Source organism: Glycine soja, chromosome 8 (assembly GCF_004193775.1).
Source record: "Glycine soja cultivar W05 chromosome 8, ASM419377v2, whole genome shotgun sequence".
Lineage (NCBI taxonomy): Eukaryota > Viridiplantae > Streptophyta > Magnoliopsida > Fabales > Fabaceae > Glycine > Glycine soja.
In genome coordinates, this window is record NC_041009.1 from 8,454,207 (window position 1) to 8,475,320 (window position 21,114).

General features: G+C 29.3%; 2 protein-coding genes across 2 annotated transcripts; one reads left to right on the forward strand and one right to left on the reverse strand.

The window, feature by feature from the left end:
- The first annotated feature begins 9,386 nt into the window (after nt 1-9,386).
- Nucleotides 9,387-13,812, forward strand: LOC114421656 (protein ECERIFERUM 26-like). Its single transcript, XM_028387708.1, has 2 exons — nt 9,387-9,874; nt 12,664-13,812. The coding sequence occupies exons 1-2, from the start codon at nt 9,452-9,454 to the stop codon at nt 13,543-13,545; spliced, it is 1,305 nt and encodes a 434-aa protein (XP_028243509.1). The 5' UTR covers nt 9,387-9,451; the 3' UTR covers nt 13,546-13,812.
- A 2,030-nt stretch (nt 13,813-15,842) lies between these two features.
- Nucleotides 15,843-20,911, reverse strand: LOC114421654 (cytochrome P450 71D10-like). Its single transcript, XM_028387706.1, has 2 exons — nt 19,952-20,911; nt 15,843-16,802 (listed from the first exon to the last, which is right to left on the reverse strand). The coding sequence occupies exons 1-2, from the start codon at nt 20,894-20,896 to the stop codon at nt 16,170-16,172; spliced, it is 1,578 nt and encodes a 525-aa protein (XP_028243507.1). The 5' UTR covers nt 20,897-20,911; the 3' UTR covers nt 15,843-16,169.
- Nucleotides 20,912-21,114: the final 203 nt, after the last annotated feature.

Consider the following 21,114-nt stretch of genomic DNA (forward strand, 5'->3'; position numbering starts at 1 on the left):
ATTAAAATTGATTACAAATTATAAAATCAGTAGAAGAAAAAAAATCAATTATACAATCTATTCATATTATTCCTACAGGTTATGATAGTGATTTTTATATGATGAAGTGTGAGAAATATCTCAATTGATTTTTTATTTGTTTTCGGTTGTGTACGTCTGCTTAACGAATTATGATGTCAAATACTATGCTTTGTCATTCAACAAAAAAAAATAAAAATACTATGCTTTGTGGTTTTATTAGAGTCCTAAACAATTTTACCTTGGATGTATGGGATTTGTAACGTATATTCACTTTAGTTTTAAAAGGAATATGTTACCTTGGATGTATTTTAAAATATGACAACACGCCAAAAAAGAAATATGATGACAATTTTAAAGTTTGTTTATTTCTATCTTTTTAATAAATTTTTTTAAAAAATTAAAATATATTAGTAAATTTAAATGTACCCTTTTTAGTCTGTATTAATATTGGGTGTGGTTTTAGTTTTTTGTTTTATTTTTAACCCATTAATATAACAAAGTCAACATGGAGCTTAAAAGTATTTTTTTCTTCTTTTGCACCTTAGAATTCAGAATGCACATTTATATCATATGTAATTTTAATTATTATTATTTTGAATGTATGTACTTTTAATTATTGATTCAAACTTTCAGCAATTGGCCATTAAGATATAAATATTATAGTACATATGGTACATGTATTGAATAATATGTAGTTTTGGTGACAAGTTGAACCGTTGAATTGAAGTGTTGAACCAATGCTATAAATTCTGTTGGCATCCTCTTTAATGAGTTAGCCTCTAACCACTAGACAACTGACAGCGCATCTGCATGCATGCACCACCAAAGCGTTCATTCTGCAATTACCATACCATGTGAAGTGAAGACTCTCATATCCTTGTTAATAGGCTTGTTCTGCAACCTTCTCTTCTTTTTTTTTTTATCAATAAATGTAGAAAATAAATTGACATTATAATTATTGAAGTATCAAATTAAACAAAATCCAAAAAATTTAAATTTAAAAAAATTAAGTCATGTGTCTCTTACTATGAATGACGCGCCATGCATGAAAAGAAGAAGAAAAAAAGAGTGTATGGTAAATGATTTGTGCCAGTTTTACAATTTAATGAAAATTAAAATAGGTAAAAGGCAAATGATTTTTATTGAAGATACTAAGTGGATGAAAAAGACTATGAAAAAATATTTTACTTTGATAAATAAAAATTGAATTTATTATATAAGAATGGGTGCAGTATATATTAGAAGTATTTCAATAATAAATATCAATTTTTCATTGGAGAAAGCAAATGAACCAACGTGGGGAGTCGGGACCATTCAGGTTTGAGGGTTGATCTCCATTACTCCATAAATGGCAACAGAATTGGGATAAGCGTGTGATTTCAGATAAATTTCTTCTTACAGTAGAATACACAGCTTCTTTAGATTACACGAAAAAAGTGATATATCACCATTCTAATTATAGGGTACAGAGAAACTCCTAGCTAGCAAGCTTGTTTCTGTCATTGAACATGCACAACATTTTTTTTTATTATCAGACAATATATATATATATATAGAGAGAGAGAGAGAGAGAGAGAGAGAGAAGCGAGTACCATCAGGGCCAGAACCACTGTGTATGTTGGCTTGCTGTTGAGCTGTTCCAAGTCCACTACTCCCCTATTTATTATGCCTTCTTTGCTGCTATTTATACACAAATATACCCCCAACATGGATCATTTAATTTATTTTCAGCCTTAGTTTGTGGGTCATTTATTTACCACTCATAACAACATTTTTATGCTAAAAGTAAGAAATTCTCCTTACTCTTTAATTTTTTAGTATTCAACTCATCCTTATTACATTCAAAAGTACGTACAAAATTAAGAATCCCTTATTTATTTAGTATAAGGCCTGTATGTCTGCATGGATAAATTTATCCAAAAAATACTTTTTAGGATAAAAAAATAAGTTTTTCATAATTTAAAATTCATGTTTTACAAAAGCTCATATGGAAGAATTTTTACAATTTAGTTCATGCATGAGATAATTTTAGTTTATGAAGAATATCTTTTTTTAATTTTAATTTTTTTTCAATAAGTGTTTTTAGAGAAGTATATGAGTATATTTATCCAAACAATTCTAAATAGACGTATTTTCTTATTCTTTTAAATCCCTTGGTTTGGGAAGGCCATTTGCAAATTTCGGAATCCAGTGGTTTGATGTATGAATGATGCAGCTGCAACGTGTAGCCAATTATTATAGTTAATAAAAGAGTTAGCTAGCTATCATAACTAAGTATGACTTCGACATATAATAATAATAATAATAATAATAATAATAATAACTAAGACACGTATCTAACCCTGCGGCTTGAAAGGGATTTTCTATAACAAGGTTAGCAAAACCTGGTTTGCTGAGCTAGGTTCATGTCGATCCGTGTAATACTGATGACGTAGGAGGTCCGGCAACTTTACTTGGACACCTACTAGCTGAAATTTTATATCATTTTTATACGAAGAAAAAATGATAATAAAACAGTAAGTAATTAAATATTTTCCTTTTAAGAATTCAAATAAACACTAAAATAAAGGCAAAATTGTAAAATTGGTCCCTCACTTTATCTCAAATTACGGATTTGGTTTCCCTATAATTTAATTTACAAATTTGGTCCCCAATTTTATAAATCTCTGCAAAATTGGTCTGAAAGCTCGATTTGGATGTTGACCGTTAACCTCAGACATTGACTGTCACGTGTCAACGTCTGAGTGATTTCCCATAAAGACTTCATTTTTTATAGGTAAAATTACACTTTTGGTCCCTCAATTTTACTTCAATTTCGATTTTGGTCCCCCTATAGTTTAATTCACACATTTAGTCCCCCAATTTTATAAATCCCTTTATAAATTGTTCCTGCAAAATTGATCTTTTGAATGGTTTAGCTAATGGTGCTAGAAATATGGTAGGTCTTGATAAATTTCGCACTTCTTTTTCATCGCAAGTTTTTCACTCACTTGGAATCCAAAGAAAAATCACTATTTGTCTCTCTCCCACTTCCGGGGTTGTTCAACTTGGGAAAGTGACGCATGAATTCCAACTTGAGTCTGAAATTTTCAGATATCTTACTTTAACAGGTTCTGTAATAATTCCCTTTTTTTTTCTTTTTTTTTTCTCCATGCGATATTATGTGTATACGACTACTTAAGTGGCCCATGTATGACAATGATATTTTTGTTTGAAATTTGAAATACAACTTCTCCAGTAATAAAATTTGGCTGAATTTATAAAGGGATTTATAAAACTAGGGGACCAAATGTGTGAATTAAATTATAAGGGGATCAAAATTGAAATTTGAGTAAAACTAGGGGACCAAAAGTATAATTTTACCTACAAAAAATGAAGTTTTTACAGAAAACTACTCAAATGTTGATACGTGGTATTGACACGTGGCAGTCATCGTCTGAGGTTAACGGTTAATATCCAAATCGGACTTCCATAACCAATTTTGCAGAGATTTATAAAATTGGGGACCAAATTTGTAAATTAAATTATAGAGGGACCAAATCCGAAATTGGAAATAAACTGGGGGACTAAAAGTGCAAATTTGCCTAAAATAAATAAACACTAAAAAGGAAAAAAAAAACTAAAATAAATAAACACTGAAAAGGAAAAAAAATTAAAATATTAGGATCTAATTTCACTTGATTTTAATTCGGATTCATAAATTAAACAACTTTTTTTGCCCTTATCCTTCGTTTTCATGTCCCAATTTTCTAATTCAGATGAACGCAAAAGGTCCTTTAAAAAAAACAAATCAACCCGAAAATAAAACAATTAAAACTTAAGCTTTAAATTCAAAAAAAAAATATTTATTATTAATTTTTATAAAGCAAAAAAAAGCCATGTATATATTGATAAAAATGATATATATGTATATAGATCATAAATATTTTGACAAAAAATTCTAACATGTAACTCTTTTATTTTTCTTTAAATTCACTTTAGGCCTGTTGGATCGACATTATTTTTATTCTTATTGATGATGAAATTCTCAAAATTAGTTACAACCAAAATTTATTCTGTGAAACTTCACCGGAACTTTATTAACAAGTTTATTTCTTTTAGTCAAATTAACAAAATGAGATTACGCAGTTCTATGAAATTTAAGCAAAGGCTAAATAATTAACAAAGTTATTTATTGCATCATTAGTTGACGAAATGAAGACCTGGGCTAGCATAACAAAGAAGTGGGGATTGTATGGCTTTTCAAGAAAACCAAAAGCTTTTGCTCCAATTGAATGAATTAGTTACAACGAACGTACTTAGAATGTGGAGTCAAGAAATTAAAGGATATAAAGAGGGTAATGAACCTTTCCATATATAATGGGAGTTGTTCTCCTATCCTAGTAAGACAGTAAAAGGGTTAAAATATGATTTACTTTTTTTTTTAAATACATATTGACAATCCGTATGACTCATACAAATAGATGATTTGTGATCTGTATAACTCATACAGCGTATGGATCCTACGAATTAGCTATCCGTATAATTTTATTTTTAATTTTTAATCACTTTTTTTAAAAAAATAATTTAAAATTTTAAAAATAATTAAAAAAACTCATATAGATTGATGATTCATATGAGTCATATGAATTCATACAAATTGATACGGATCAGTAATCTTTTTAATTTTTAATTATTAGAAAAATGATTAACAAATTTAAAATTAATTTTTTTTAAAATATATGAATTGTCAATTCATATAATTCATACGGATCATCAGTTCGTATGAATTTTTTTATTTATTTTTTAATTAGTTATAAAAAAATAATTGAAAATTTTAAAATTGATTTTTTTTAAAAGGATTATGATCTGTATGAGTTTTTTTTTTTTAAATTTTAATTATTTTATTTTAAAATATAAATAAGGGTAATTTTGGCATTTTAAAAAACTACTGGATGTACCAATAAAAATGTTGGATGCTCCAAGCACCTTCCTTCCATAATTGATAGAGCTTCATCTACCCTTGAATTGAATCGGTCCAATTTGGGTTCAAAGGAAAAGATGATTGAGGGGACCAAGAGACAGGAGATCTCTTTCTTTTCTATTATACGGTGGAAGGTTTATTTTGTATACAGACAAAATTGAATCGAGAGACAATACTTACTTATTACTACTAATTATGATGAAACTAAGAGGAGAAAGAGAATTAACTCATGGGATAAAATTTGTTCACTACGTATTATATATGTACTATTTTGGATATATTATTAGTTGATATAAAATTTTTGACTAGTCCATGTGAATAAGAACCTAAAAGGAAAGATAAGAGAAAGAGAACAAAAAAATGAAGATGGGTAAATGTCATCCAATTTATGTTCTTTAGTCTATAAATAAATCTTTTGAATGCCATCCACCATAACTTCATTACCTTCACAAAACCTAACACTATTATGCTGCATTTTGATCTCTGTCCTTTAGGTATTTGAAGAGAAATTTTGAATCCAATTTGTAGCGCCATCCAATGTGCCCATGCTCAATTAATTTCAGATGCTGTATTCTGGCATTTTTTTTATATATAAACTAACTTTTTACTGGTGTAGTATTAAAAGGTGTTGGTGAATGAAGCAGAAAGAATGCTCAGGCAAGCACCCGATTGTGTGTACAAAATTCATTATTGTAGCATTGATTCACGCTTTTACTTTACCTAAACAACCAAAAATATACGATATATCTAATGATAAAAAATAATACTAATAAAAACTAAAAAAAAACTACCACAGGCACAATATAATTAAATGACAAAAGCTTAAATAAAGCTAATTATAAAACCTTTTAACTTTAAATTGTTATTTCTTTTTCTTTTTTTTGCATTAGCCAAAAATGAAAATCATTGCAACGGTGAGCATCGAAAACTTTGAACTTGACAGAGCTAGACTCCGATCTATTGTAAAAAACTAAGCAGGACACATGAGCTGCACAAAGCTATTGATTTTACCTTGAGTTCAACGGGCAAAATGAAGTGTCTAGGTGTCAGCTATAAACCAATGGAACTACATCGAATTTAAAACTTTGATGGCATATTAATTTAGCAACCCAGATTTAGTTACCTACATCAGCATGCATTGTAGTAGGAGTATTATATCTTCACTTCAACCACTTTCTCAGACATTATTCATTTCTATCAATAGGCCATTGACACCTGTTTAAACTCGATCAAGGTTGATGAACATGAAAGTGATGCCTATTCAATTCAGATAAGTTGCATACTTGTACGTTGCATCAGTAACACGAACGTGCATGTTCCCCCGTATTCAGCTATGCAAGCTGGTGATATACACGAAAATTAATTGTGAACTTGTGAGTATATATATATTTTACTCGAATTTAAAGTATACCTGCCTTATAGGATGGATCCAATGAGAAATGAGGCCTAAAATATTTTTAAAAATATATATTATTTTAAATAAAAGTTATATATTGGATTTAAAGCATGAATTTCAGTTGCTTTACTTTTGGATGAGACGATTTATATGAATGGTTAAGCTTAAATAATACAAATCATACAAGTTTTTTTTTTTAAAAAAAAATTTACATAACTCTTTTAAGCAATAATGAGATTTTAAATTTTAACTATTCAAATATAATTATATGACTTGGATAATTTATGTTTTTCATTCTTACATGGAAAGCTCGTAATCACAATGTACATCTTAAACATTGGTAGTTTGATATTTTAAAAGTAGCCACCGACTCAGTATAAAATAACCAAAAGGTAATAATATAATTTGGAAAGTAAATAAAATAATTTAAAATATATGATATTGAATTTTAAGAATTCACAGTTTGAGTAATTATATACTTTTAACTTCTGAATTTCTGTTGATGCTACTAGCATCCAAACCATAGTTTGAGTCAGTTCAAAACTTCAAACGTTATTGAAAGTCGAAACACCAAATTCATAGAAATGATATAAGCATTTTTCTTATTTAGGATTACAAATATCCCTTGTGACAGAGAAATTAGTTGCAAATTACTGGGTATAAATTGGCAATGTGGATGATATCGATCAATAATTTTCCTCTATAAATCTGCGAGATGTCACCACTCACCAGTCACCAGGCTATAATATTAATTACCATGTGGATGTGGGCCAGGGACAATAACTTATTAGCTATCCTGTAAAATTTATCACATTAGTAGTAAATGAGTCCGGGTATAAAAGGGAAAGCAGGAATCGTAAAAGAAAATTCTCGCAGTTATTCCATTCCATATTTTTTTTACTGTATTGCATAATATCTTTTTTTTATATATATAGAAATTTGATGTAAATAGATGTTTTTCAGTCAACTTTTTCCTAGTCTTTATTTTTTTTCTTAGGTCAAATATCACAGTTTTTCGTTAAATAAATTATTTTTTTACATATAAACAAAACGAATGAGATCTTAAATTATTGCACAAACTTTATAAGTTATCCCCTAGTTTCTTTTTATCTTCTTTTTTTTCGATACTAGTCTCTTTTTATCTAAATCAAACTAAATGATTGCCTTTAATATAGTTTTCTGACGATTAGTTAATTTATTTCGTTATCAGTATATTTATCACTAAATTGATAAATATTATTAAAAATGGATTACGTATTATTTATACAAATCATTCAATGTTTTTGGAGATTGGTTAACAGATTAGTCGCTAATTAATAATATTGATAAATTTTTATGCTAATGAACAAATATCTTAATATAGTATTGATTAAGGTAGTATTTATTAACGATAACTAATCTGTGACTATAATAACTGAACAAATTGACGAATTTTTTTTTTAGTTTAAAAAGTAAATTGACCAATTTTCATGAATATGAACTATTAGATGAAATAAATTGATGACTATGACTTGACTAATGAGAAGATACGGATAAAGAGAGACAGTGATGGCCGAACAAAATTTGGATCAAAATTTTGGCAGCTGTATACTTGTGTAGAAAGAAGTACCGAGTTTAAAAAATAGGATATTGTTATTTTTTAAAAAAATATTACTAATTAATAATTAGTACCTTAAAAATATTAATTAATAAATAATTTTTATAAAATTATATAAAAACGTATATAAAAGTCATAGAAAAACATATTTTTACGTATTTCATTAAAAAGTTTACTTTTTTTATTTCTTTAACCAGTGTTTTTAATATTTGCTTAAAAATTATTTCATTCGTTCTCTCATCTGTCTTTTTTAAAGTTTTTTTATGTAAAAACTTAAAACAAGTAATAATTTTTTTATTCAAATAAAATAGTTTTGGATTTTTTTATTTTATTCTTTTTCATCTCTATTCTATAGTAAATGCATAAGTGTAAATTAATTAAAAATTAAGTAAAAATAATAATATAATTAACAAAAAGTAATTCACGTTATTTTGAATTTTGACGATGACAGTTTTTCAGAATAGAAAAAAGCAAAAAACAGGATAAAAAAAGAAACAAAATTTTGTCAAATATAATCTGACAATTAAAAAGAAACAAAGAAGGAGTGTATGAAAAATGCTAACAAAAAATGTAAATTTTTTAATGAAAAATGTAATGTTACTCCTTCCAAATCATTATAAATGTTATGTAAGAAAAAATCATCTCAAAATAAATGTTGTAAAAGAATATATAAATTCTTTCATGATTTCCAATACGAATTTAATGATAAATTTGTTTATTTATTAATTTTTTACTAATATTTTTAATGCACTTATTAATAATATTTTCTGCTCTTTTGAATTTGCATTAAGCGATTCTGAGTCCAAACTTCTTTCGCTTATGAATATAAGACATTTATAATTAATTTAAACATATTTAAAAAATTGTTTTTTACAGAAAAAAAGTGATAATTAAATTTGTTAATTTAAGTGATACATTAGATTTATTTGTAATTTTTTCCTAAAATTACTCTTAAAATTAGTGGGACTAGTTATTTAAATTTTTTCTTCTAATTATTTTTCACCTAATTAATTAAAGTGTGGAGAGAGAATAATAATAATAATAATAACAATGAGTTTCAATTTTTAAATTAATATATTCAATTTTCATAAGAGAGATAAAAAGATAATTTATAACATTTATTATTATGGACTAAAACAATTAAGGATATTTTAATTGAAAATAATCAATACAAAAGAATAATTAAATAAGAGTTTTGTAAAATGGACAATAAAATTTTCTTAAAAAATATTTATGTTACTTCAATTAGGAAGTGATCGTTTCTAACCGTTTATTTGGTACGACCCAATGGGAATGAAAAGCATAGAAAGTTTCCATTAAATCTCCAACTAGCCATTCCATGGTCCCTCACTTATGACACCACTCATCATTCTATATATATGCATTCACTTTCTTACAACAACAACAACACACAACCAAACCCTCTTGACCTTGTGATATCTCTCTCTTTTAATTTCTAGGATCAAACCAAAAAATGGTCTTAGAAGAGAGTGTAGTGCATGATGTGAGGCTATCCTCAGTTGGGCCGGGCCGGGCCACCGGGTCGGACGTATTCCACAACCCGGGTGGCTTGGACTTGGCCATGAAGCTTCACTACCTTAGAGTGGTGTACTTCTTTGATAGTGAGGCTGCACAAGACCTAACCATCATGAAAATTAAGGATGGCATGTTCACTTTGTTCAACCATTACTTCATCACCTGTGGCCGGTTCCGGCGATCGGATTCCGGTCGACCCTTAATCAAGTGCAATGATTGTGGAGCAAGGTTCATTGAGGCCAAGTGCAACAAAACCCTAGATGAGTGGCTAGCCATGAAGGATTGGCCCTTGTACAAGTTGCTCGTCTCTCACCAAGTCATTGGCCCAGAACTATCTTTTTCTCCTCCTGTTTTGTTCCAGGTGCTTAAAATTTCCCTAAACATTCTATGCTGATGCATCACACGTGACACACATATTATTCATTTTTTTAAATATTACAAAGTACTACTTTCATACGATTTTTTTAGTGTTATTTTTATCAGAATTTTTCATTTCTGTAATTTCCTCACTGTAAACCAAAGTACATTTATATTTTGATTAATTTACCAGATGAATGCCAGTGAAGAAATAGCTTAGCTTTTGCCTTCTTGACAAACAGAAAATTTGATATTGAAATTCAGTTATAAATACCTTTAAAGTGATTTTTATCAAACATATATAATAAAATAAAGTTAAAATTATTTTTTCACCATCCAAATATGATTTAAACTTTAGGTTTAATTACAGTTTTTACTCCAATTTTTTTTAATTTTTGACAAACTTTAACTTCAACTTTTGATTTAGTGCATTTTCTTCAACTTTTAAGAAAATTATAAATTTTATCTATTAATAAGCACAAAAGTTAAGGATGAAATTTGTCAAAAAAAATTAAGAGTAAAATTTGTCAAAAAAATTAAAAAGTTGGAGAAATTTTGTAAAAACAATAATAATAAAATAATAATAAGTTAAGGATAAAAAGTGTAATTATGTTAGTAATAAATATTTTTTAATTTTTTAATCAATATGCTAAAGTTACTTGTTAATGATAAAAAAAATATATATTATAAGTTTCTCTAGATACAAAATTGGTACTCCAAAGCTATTTTCCTTGGGTACTGACTGTTGTTGAGGACTGTTTTTTTTTTTTTATCTGTATTGATTTAACATTTCAAAAGATGATCTACTTTTTACGGGAAAAGAAAATGGCCAAAATTCTTTTCAATATTTCTCTCTTTCTCCCTCTCACCCAAAATGGCCAAACACATTATAAATACAGCAGTAATTATAAATACTGTAGTCAATGCCATAAAAAGAGTAGCTACTAGCTAGCTGGGGTTTAGTCCTGCTACACTAGTGAGTGGTGACTACAGCTGTGCAACACGTGTTTGTCTGACACTTTTAAGTTTTACCGAATCTTTGATACATTAATAAAATGGAGAAAGAAAAAAAATATATTTGAAATTTAAATAAGAACATTTTAAAATCATATTTCTCTCTGTATTTTCCATTTCCTAAAAAATAGTTATAACTAATTATTAAAAAATTAACAGCTAAACTTAAATATATGACTATATACAGAAAACAAATCACACAATTGTTAAAATTTATTCTCAACTAGTATACATTTTTAATGAACGATTAAAATATTTCCTCATTTAATGTGCCCCTCTGCACAATATAGTACAATAAAACGTGCGAAAGGACCCTAACACTCTTTATCATGTCCTGGTTTGGTTGAAACAGTGACCTGTTAATTAGTCGCATGCTTTTTCTGGTAGAGAAGTTAATAGCATCCTATCTTCATAAGTTACCCTTACATTAATACAAATAGTATTATATGGTGGACATTCCTTTCATAAGAGAGATAAGGTAGATCTTAACTATTCAACAAAAAAAGAAAAAAGGTGCATCCAAACATATTTGAATATTTCTGTAGACCGTAAGCTAAAAGCCCTCGGTATCATTAATAAGGATTCCTTTATACTGTAAAATACATCATTACTTGTTTTTTATAAAAATAAAATAAAATCCGAGGTAATATTTTGATTTTAAGTAATGCTAATCTTCTTATAGTTTTGTTAACACTTTATAAATAAATATTATATGAAAAAATAAATGCAATTAATGTCTTATAAAAAAGTACTTAATATTTAATAGTAGTACTACATATTATAGGAGTATTTAAACCTATCTTCAAATCTTATCATACACATATTTTTTGGTATACAATGAAGTTTGAATTTACTATCAGACTCTTTTTATATAAATGACCCGATACTGGTAGGAATCATTAACACGTTTTTTTTTTCTTCTTTTATACAATGAAGTTTATCATTAACACGTTTAAAATTCGATAAAGAGTTAAAGACTATTTTCCTGAGGATTTTAATATAATTCTACATATATACACAACAAATTGTCAAACACAATTTATCGAAAAGAATAATACGGCAAAATTATATTGTTTTTATTTTTTAATGCTTAATACACGAACAAGGGAATGACAGGTTAAGAAAGATGGTTTCCGAAAAAAAAAATTAAGATAGATGTCGTCTTAGGTGAGAGGCATAATTTATAATCTTTAAATATGATCAAAAGTTGTTTAAAAGACAAATACATTAATATTATTGATGTCTCATATCCGTTTTTAAAATGTTCCATCCTTGCTACAATAATAGTAATTAGAAGCAAAATTTTGAAAATCTTATTTAGATAAACGAGTATAAATACGTTTAATTGTTTCTTTTTTTACTTGGTAAAAGCGAAATATAAATAAAAAATCTGAAAAAATATTTCTAGATGGTTATTCCTTCTAGCTATCACTATAAAGCATAAACATGCCATTATAAACATTAAATTAAAACTTTTAAAATTAACTATATATTATATAGCTTTTTTAAATTCATGATATTTTTAAAATTTGTATTTTAATAGCCTACATAAATTAGCGTATATACTTATTTCATAAAAATATTAAAATATTTGTTTTAATATATAATTATTTAAAATTAAAAATCATATTAATTTTTCGCCAACCTCCAACACTATCCCGGTAACTTTGAGAATTTTTTCCCCGGGGAGTTTATTTATTTTTCTTTAAAAAAATAAATGCAGAGAATGATGACACAAAATACTTTTGAATAAAAAGTCAGACAACCTTGCTTTTGCAGGTGACTAAATTTAAGTGCGGCGGAATTTCATTGGGTCTTAGTTGGGCCCACGTATTGGGGGATCCTCTTTCGGCTTCAGAATTCATTAACTCTTGGGGTCTAATATTGAAAAATATGGGCCTAAAAATGCTTTTTAACATCCCAAGATCCATCCCAACACCCGGACAGCCCGGACCTGAAAAGGATCCAGTTTCAGCAAAACGGATCGACCCGGTGGGAGATCATTGGATTCCAGCCAACAACAAAAAAATGGAGACATTCTCCTTCCACCTAACTAGCTCCCAGTTGAACTACTTGCAAGCACAAATTTGGGGTCCAAGTCTTGACCAAACCCCTCCTTTTGAATCACTATGTGCCATGATTTGGCGTTGCATGGCCCGAATTCGACCAGGATCCGAACCCAAAACCGTAACTGTGTGTAGAAGCAACCCCTATAAGAGGGGCAATGATATCATTGGTAACAACCAAGTGATATGCAAGGTTGATGCTGCAAGTGAATCCTCAATTCTTGACACTGATTTGACAGTTTTAGCTAGCATGCTTGTGGATCAAGGTGTGGATGAGAGGAAGCAAATTGAGGAAGCAGTTGAGAGAGACCAAGGTGTGAGTGATTTCTTCGTCTATGGTGTCAACTTGACATTTCTAGACTTACAAGAAACCAATGTGTATGACTTGCAATTGAAGGGACACACACCAAAGTTTGTTTACTACACCCTTCAAGGTGTTGGAGATGAAGGGGTTGTTTTGGTGTATCCATTGCCCAAAGGTTCTATGGAGAATGGTGTTGATGGGAAGTTTCTGACCATGATTTTTCCGGAGGATGAAATGGTGAAGCTTAAATCTGAGCTCAAGATAATTGGTCTTTTGCTTGAGAATAATTAAGTTTTAATGAGATTAAAAGCATGTTTGACTTTCCGTTCATCTTGTTAGCACGAATTTCAATTTTAAATTCAATGGTCAACCGTATATTAACGCAAAAGGAATGATGGAGATGCTTTTGCAAACTTCATTTTTCACCAATGTTGGTTCGTCGAATACCCAAACACGCATTAAATATTTGTTAATGAATAAATTTCTTTTTTATTTGATGTATCTGTGAGCAAGGAAAACTTTCAGTTTGTAATACATAATTTATTGTTTTAAAGTCAAGCGTGCCTCGTCATAAATGTAGATGTGACATGGCGTGATTGTTCTTTATGCATTGTTATCATATATATATATATATATATATATATATATATATATATATATATATATATATATATTATAAAAAAGGACTTAATTGCTTTGCACAAACAATTGACATTTTACAAACCCACCTTTGCTTTAGCTAATTAGGAAAATCCAAATCTAATTAAATCATTTTTTTCCTGGGACTGGATGTGTATTTGATTTAGACTTGATTATAATCCCAAGCCTAACAACGTTGAGTGGTCTCTAATTTTCTGAATGGATATCATATTCATTCCATAACTATTTTGAAAGAAACTTAAGAGAGGCACCAAACTTTCATACAAAGACAAAATATATATAGTTTTCTGATTACTCTGATTAACTAATTTTTTATTGGTCTAAGACTATGAATTTATCCTTAGCATCGAGACGATGATAAACAAGGACAACCTCAATTACTTCTGCCACAAAATCATGCAATTGTCACTTAAGGATGAGTTAAGACCGCATGTTAACTTTGTGGGTTGTTAATAAATTAACTATTAAATTAAAAAGATTTAAATACGTGTTTAATCCTTTAAATTTAGATATTTTTTTACCTTAAAAAATTGTTTTTATTAGTCTCTAAACTTTTAAAATGTTAAGACCGCATGTTAACTTTGTGAGTTGTTAATAAATTCACCGTCAAGAAATATTTTTTAATTTAATTTCTTTAAAATGATTTAAGATATTTTAAAACTTCTAGAATAGGTAAAAAAATCACAAGAATTTCACATTTATATTTATATTTTTCTTCTTTAAAATAATAAGATTGTGTAAAAGACGGTGATCAAATCATACGAGAAAAATATAATATTTTGACGATTTAAAATCATCAAAATTAAAAAAACAAATTAAAAAACATAAATTTAGTGATTAAAAATTATCACAGATTATCAAATTATGAACATAATAAGCAAAAAAAGGACTAAAAATAATTTTTTGAAAATTCAAGAGACTAATACAAATATTTTTTTGAAAGATTAAAAAAATAATTACTTATATTTTAAAAATTAAAAACAATAAAACATTGAAACAATCTTTCTCTTAAAAAACCATAGTGATAGAATCGGTCTAGATCAAAATACCCGACAAAATAATTCTCTGTAACAATAATTGAAGAGGACATCCGTCAATCTTTATCTTTTGCCACATTATTGGTACGAAGTTTAAACCTATCATCTTCAATAAAGGAGCACTTATCATTGCTCTCTTTGTACATGTTTGAAAGTGATTACTTTTTATTTGTTATTTTTTTTTATAAAAAAAACTAGTAGAAATAATCAATTATTGATAAGTGATTACATGTTTAGAACAAATTGAAGAGTAAACAGTAATCAATTATTGATAAGAGTAAACAGTGATAAATTAATTATATATATAATTATACATACCTAGAGTGTATTTGAATTGGTCTCAAAAACATAAATCACAAACTAGATCAAACCAATTAATTGAGGAAAAAATCATTCAAATAAATCTAAAAAAAATGATTTGGTTTAATTTTCAATTTTTCTAATGGTTTTTGATTTTTATTTTGAATTTAAACAACCTACTCACAACACATGAAAATAATTTATTCCCAAATTCACGTTCTCGCCCATGAAACAAACATGCTCGTACTAATTTAAAAATATTCATTGAAAATATTTAAAAATGTGTTTGACTAGCTAGATTTTAATATTCCTAAAATATTTTTAAAATTAAAATTAAAAATTAAAATTAAAATGTAAGTTACAATTGGATTAGAACATAAGTTCCTACAATTTCATAAAAGTTACTCAATTCATTATATAAATATTTTCTTCTAAAGAATATTTTTTCAAAATTCATAAGAACATTTAAAAATTCGTTTTTATTCGTGAAACAAACATAAAAATATTATATTCTAAAATTTATATTTTCATAAAATTCATTTTAATTCATGAAAAAAATATCCCAGCTTAAGCAATTCGTAAAAGAATAAATAGAGGAAATACCTATAAATATCTCAATTACAAGAAAGGATTTTATGATAGTTAACATGAGACTCGGTGACTCTCACCATCCATCAATGTATGGTGTTCTTATCACCATACGTTCTAGGTTATTATATCTGCATCTCCTATTGCATTTCCAAAAGTTTATTTTAGAATATAAATTTACATTTTGAAATAAACTTTTGAGGTGTCTGATGCAACACTAGGAGTGCGGGAAATAAATGCGTACATTCTAGTACACTTGATAAAGATAAATAAACACACCTAGTTAATGATAAAAACACACACACACACACTCAGTTCAGCTTATAGTTTTTATAGATGGCCCAGTTTGGATGTTGGGTGATAAGGAATGGGGATTAAGCAAAGATCATGTACTCTTTTAACAGTGAGGCCAAAAGACTCAGACATATCCAATTCTTGGATTGTTGCTCCATTTGGCAGCTTCCAATCAAAATGGTAAAGCAAATTGGCCAGTGACAGCAACATGTAAGGCATGGAAAATGCAGCACCAGGACAAATTCTCCTTCCGGCCCCAAAAGGGATGTATTCAAAGTTTGTGCCACTGAAGTCATAAGAGTTATCTACAAACCTCTCTGGCACAAATCTCTCTGCTTCATTCCAATACTTTGATTCTCTCCCAATGGCCCAAGCATTGATAATGACTTTGCTCTTTGCAGGGATTTTATATCCATTGACTACACATGCCTCACTGTTTTCTCTTGGGAGTAATAATGCTTCGGGGGGGTGTAGCCTCATTGTTTCTTTTATGATTGAATTTAAATATTGGCACTGTCCAAGCTCTGTTTCATCCACATAACCTTTCACATTGAAGACCTTTCTTACCTCAGTCTGTGCCTTTTCCATAGCCTTCGGATTTTTTATGAGTTCTGACATTGCCCATACTGTAACTGCTGCTGGTGCTGCTGTCCCACCAACAAACATGTCCTGAGATTAATAATAGAATACATTAGATTAATAGAATACATCAATTATATTTAGAACATTAATAATAGAATACATTAGATTGATATCTCTAGAGTAAAATTGTACAAACTCCTTTTTAATATTAACAACAATCTCCCTTTGTGGGAAACATGGTGACACAATTAACGGATTAATGTAATGAATAAAAGATGTTAGTGTAAGTTTTTTTAAATAATTGAGGAAGTTAATGTATGGATAAAAAGTTTAGGAGAGATTTCTCAAGGATTACTGTACAGTCCAAAGCTGGTAACTCGTTCCGAAAATTTCAATTACTACTATTAAGTATTAACTTTTCATATATAAAAAAAGTTCAAATAGTATTTTAATTTATTAATTTTTAAATATTTATAGGCTGAACAACATAAGAAACTACCACGTGAGAAGAATAAGAATAGAGGGTAAAAGTTGGCGTGAGAGATGTGGGAACTTTGTCATGAACAAAGGTGCGGTTAGAGACATAATGTAACAAAAAATATTTTGACAATATTTTAACTTTGTATAGAAAAACAATATCACAATTTACTAACATTTAATTTAACAAATGTTACAAAACGGTCTTATTACTTATTAGAACATTAATTAGTTAAATGTTGCTAAAACATATGTAATAGTGGCTTATGCGACGTCGCATCGCAATGCCCAAAAAATAAAAACAAGGTAGACCTCGGCAAATTTCTCATACTAGGTTACTTTTAGAAACTAATTCTCAAAAGGGGGCTGTTTTGAAACTTTTTTCGGGGGGGGGGGTCTGTTTTTGAAGGGGACTCGCCAGTGGGGTTGGCGAGTTGGACACGTGGCAGCGCCTGGTGGACTCGCCAGTGGGGTTGGCGAGTTGTTGTCCACGTGGCGGGTCCCGCCGCTCGTACTGACGAAATGCTTTTTACGGAAAAAAAAAATTTTAACTTCAAACGCGTATAACTTTTGATAGGAATGTCCGTTTGAGGCCCATAATATGTCAAAATGCTCGAAATTGAATGAAGAATCCCTTGGCAAATTTCCAAAGGGGATTTGGTCAACTCATTTTCCCAAAAAATGGATTTAAGATTCAACCACCCATTTTTTTAATCTTAAATCCTATTTTTGAGTTACTTAGAGGCATTTTTTGGGAAAATGAGTTGACCAACCAAGGGATTCTTCATTCAATTTCGAGCATTTTGACATATTATGGGCCTCAAACGGACATTCCTATCAAAAGTTATACGCGTTTGAAGTTAAAAAAATTTTTTTCCGTAAAAAGCATTTCGTCAGTACGAGCGGCGGGACCCGCCACGTGGACAGCAACTCGCCAACCCCACTGGCGAGTCCACCAGGCGCTGCCACGTGTCCAACTCGCCAACCCCACTGGCGAGTCCCCTTCAAAAACAGACTCCTCCGAAAAAAGTTTTAAAACAACCCCCTTTTAGAAATTAGTTTCTAAAAGTAACCTAGTTTGAGAAATTTGCCGTAGACCTCACTCACGTCTTTATGGGAAATAAACAAAGTAAAATGGGCATGGAAACTGGGGCAGTTGAAGACTTTTCCAAGATGGCAAATAATTTAGGGACCCCTCTAGAAATTGGCCAAGGAATAAAAATGTAGCCAATTAGCAACTGGGGCAGTGATGAGGTGGGTCCAAGGGATTGGTTCGTTCTATTTTTCCTGGTATTGGTAACTTCATTTAGATATTAAAGGATGAACCAATCCGATGAAATATAATAAATGAAATGAAAAATATTATTATTTAATTATTTTATAATAGGGTGAAATGAAAATCCCATTCCATTACATATCTTTTAAATTAAGAGGAACAAAAAGACCAATAATAGAACAAAATGAAAGAAAATCTATTTCACTACTTATCCTTCTATTATACTACTAATAGTAATAAAAATAAAAATAAAATATCAATTTTGTTTCCTATTTTATTTCACTTTTTATCATCAATTTAAATATATTTTATAAAGAAAGAAAGAAAAAGATAGAGTTGTTATCCACTTATTTTATGGATAAAGTATTTTAACCATTACAACTTTAACTTTGTTAAACATTAATTATGCTTTTAGTCTCTAATTTTTTAAAATTTTTATTTTTAGTTCTTCAATAAAAAAAATGATCAATCTTAATTTTTTTTATATAAATTTTGATTCTTGCCGTTAAATATTGGCGTTAAATAATAATGTGATGTTAAACACCTTAAGAAATTGTTATACTCAGGTGCAAATTGCACATATATTTGACAGAAGAACAAATTCAAACGTTGAAAGCACAAATTCAACACGGGTGGTAAATCTAGATGCAAGAACACAAATGTTTTAGTATTCAACTAACATAAATAAAACAAAAGTGAGTGGCAAAATCAACACGGGTTGCAAATTCGACCACCGCCACTTCTCCAACGATCTCGTCGGCCGTCGCCCACCACCTCTCCCCGTTTTATCAAATGGGTCTTTTTTTTTTTTTCATTCTGAACTTGTTTTTTATTTTTTACTTCTTGATTTCAATGCTCTCTGAAGGTAACACCCAAATTGGATCTTTGTATCTATGATTTTTCTATGTGCTACTGCTATGAATCTGTATTAGTGTGTTATTAAAAAAACCATGAAACTTTGTTGGAAATCTATGACGGCTAAAGCTTGAAGGAGATTGTGACTTTGTACAAAGCAAATTCTGACGGTTTCAACCCTCACAAATGACCGTCACAATAAAATGAACACGTGACATTTATTGAAGTTGTCACATCTTTATTTAACTAAACATGAAGGAACTAAAAACGTTAATGAATAAAAACATCAAAAACTAAAATTGGTCAATTTTGTATTATTAGAGACTTAAAGTAAAAAATTTTAAAAAATTAAGAATAAAAATATATTTAACCATTTTCTTAATTAAGATCAGAAACTATATCTTTCTAGAATACTCCTAAAAAAACAAGTGAGTACATTACACTCACTTATTTGCTCAGAAAGAATATTTTAATTAATAAGTCGCTACTTCAATTTTCTCTCTCTCTCCCTCTCTCTATATATATATTAAAGTGTAAGTTATTATTTCAGCAAATTTCATATCTATGGACGTATATAGTTGTATACATGGGAATCTTAAAGTAATGTTAAAGAAAATTGCATACTAACCCAGATGAGTGCTTTGACGTTGTTGTGAGTCAAGGGAATTTCCAAGTCATCTCTCTTTTGAGTTTTGAGAAGAATATCAATAAAATCCTCGTGCGTCACCCCATTCTTGTTCTCATTTTCCTTGTGATCCTTGACCATATTTTCTAGGATCTTGTCATTCTCTCTCTGCGCCCTTTCAAGTTTACTTTTCATTCCTGTGAGCAATGGAAACACTTTGATTGAAGGGTAGAAATCAGCAATTGAGAAACCTCCCAACAGCACTAGCATTTGCTCCATCGTTGACATGAAAGCTTCTTGGTCTTTGCATATTTTACCATTAGCTGCCCTTGCAATTATAGCTATTGTCACTGACTCAATTTCCTTAGTAAGATTGATAATTGACCCTTCATTTGCATATACATGGCTAACTAGCTTAGATACCTCTTCTTCTCTTATGTGCCTTAGTGATTGAACATGTTTAGCATTTAGCAACTCTGAAATGCATATTTTTTTTAGTTGCCTCCAAGCTTTTCCATAAGAAGAGAAGGCTATGTCGCTGCTGTCATAGGCAAAGGATTTGGAAGCAAGAAGATGAGGCCTATTGGCAAAGATGGCATCATGAGTTTTCATAATCTCTTTGGCAATATCTGCTGAAGAGACTATAATGTGTGGCTTTTCACCAAGTTGTAGGTGCATCAACGGTCCATGTTGGTTAGCCAAGTTTGTCAAAGTTTGGTGGGGAAGTGGCCCGAAAAATTGGTGAATGTTGCCAAGAAGAGGCAGTTTCCATGGTCCAGGTGGTAAGATTTTGGAATTTGAACGGTTCAGAGTGTTGAACAATGCAAGGAGAATGCAAGCAAAGGTGAATAGGAGAGAGAAGGGAATAAGAAGCTCCATGTTATGAAATGAAATGTTGTAATGTTGTATATGCATGAATGGAATGGTAAGTTCTGCAGGCTTATACATAGAAGAGTGGTGTGTGGTTTATCACATTTCGGAACAAAATAGCCGTAGGGACAGATTAATAATTTTGGATGGACCGAAAGGAAAAAGATAAATGGACCCCATAATTGGCAAATTTACATGAATGAGTTAATTCTTTTAAAAAATTATAGAAATAGTAGATTTTGAAAATATTATAATTTATGGGTAAATGATATTTTGAAACACAATTTTAGAATTTT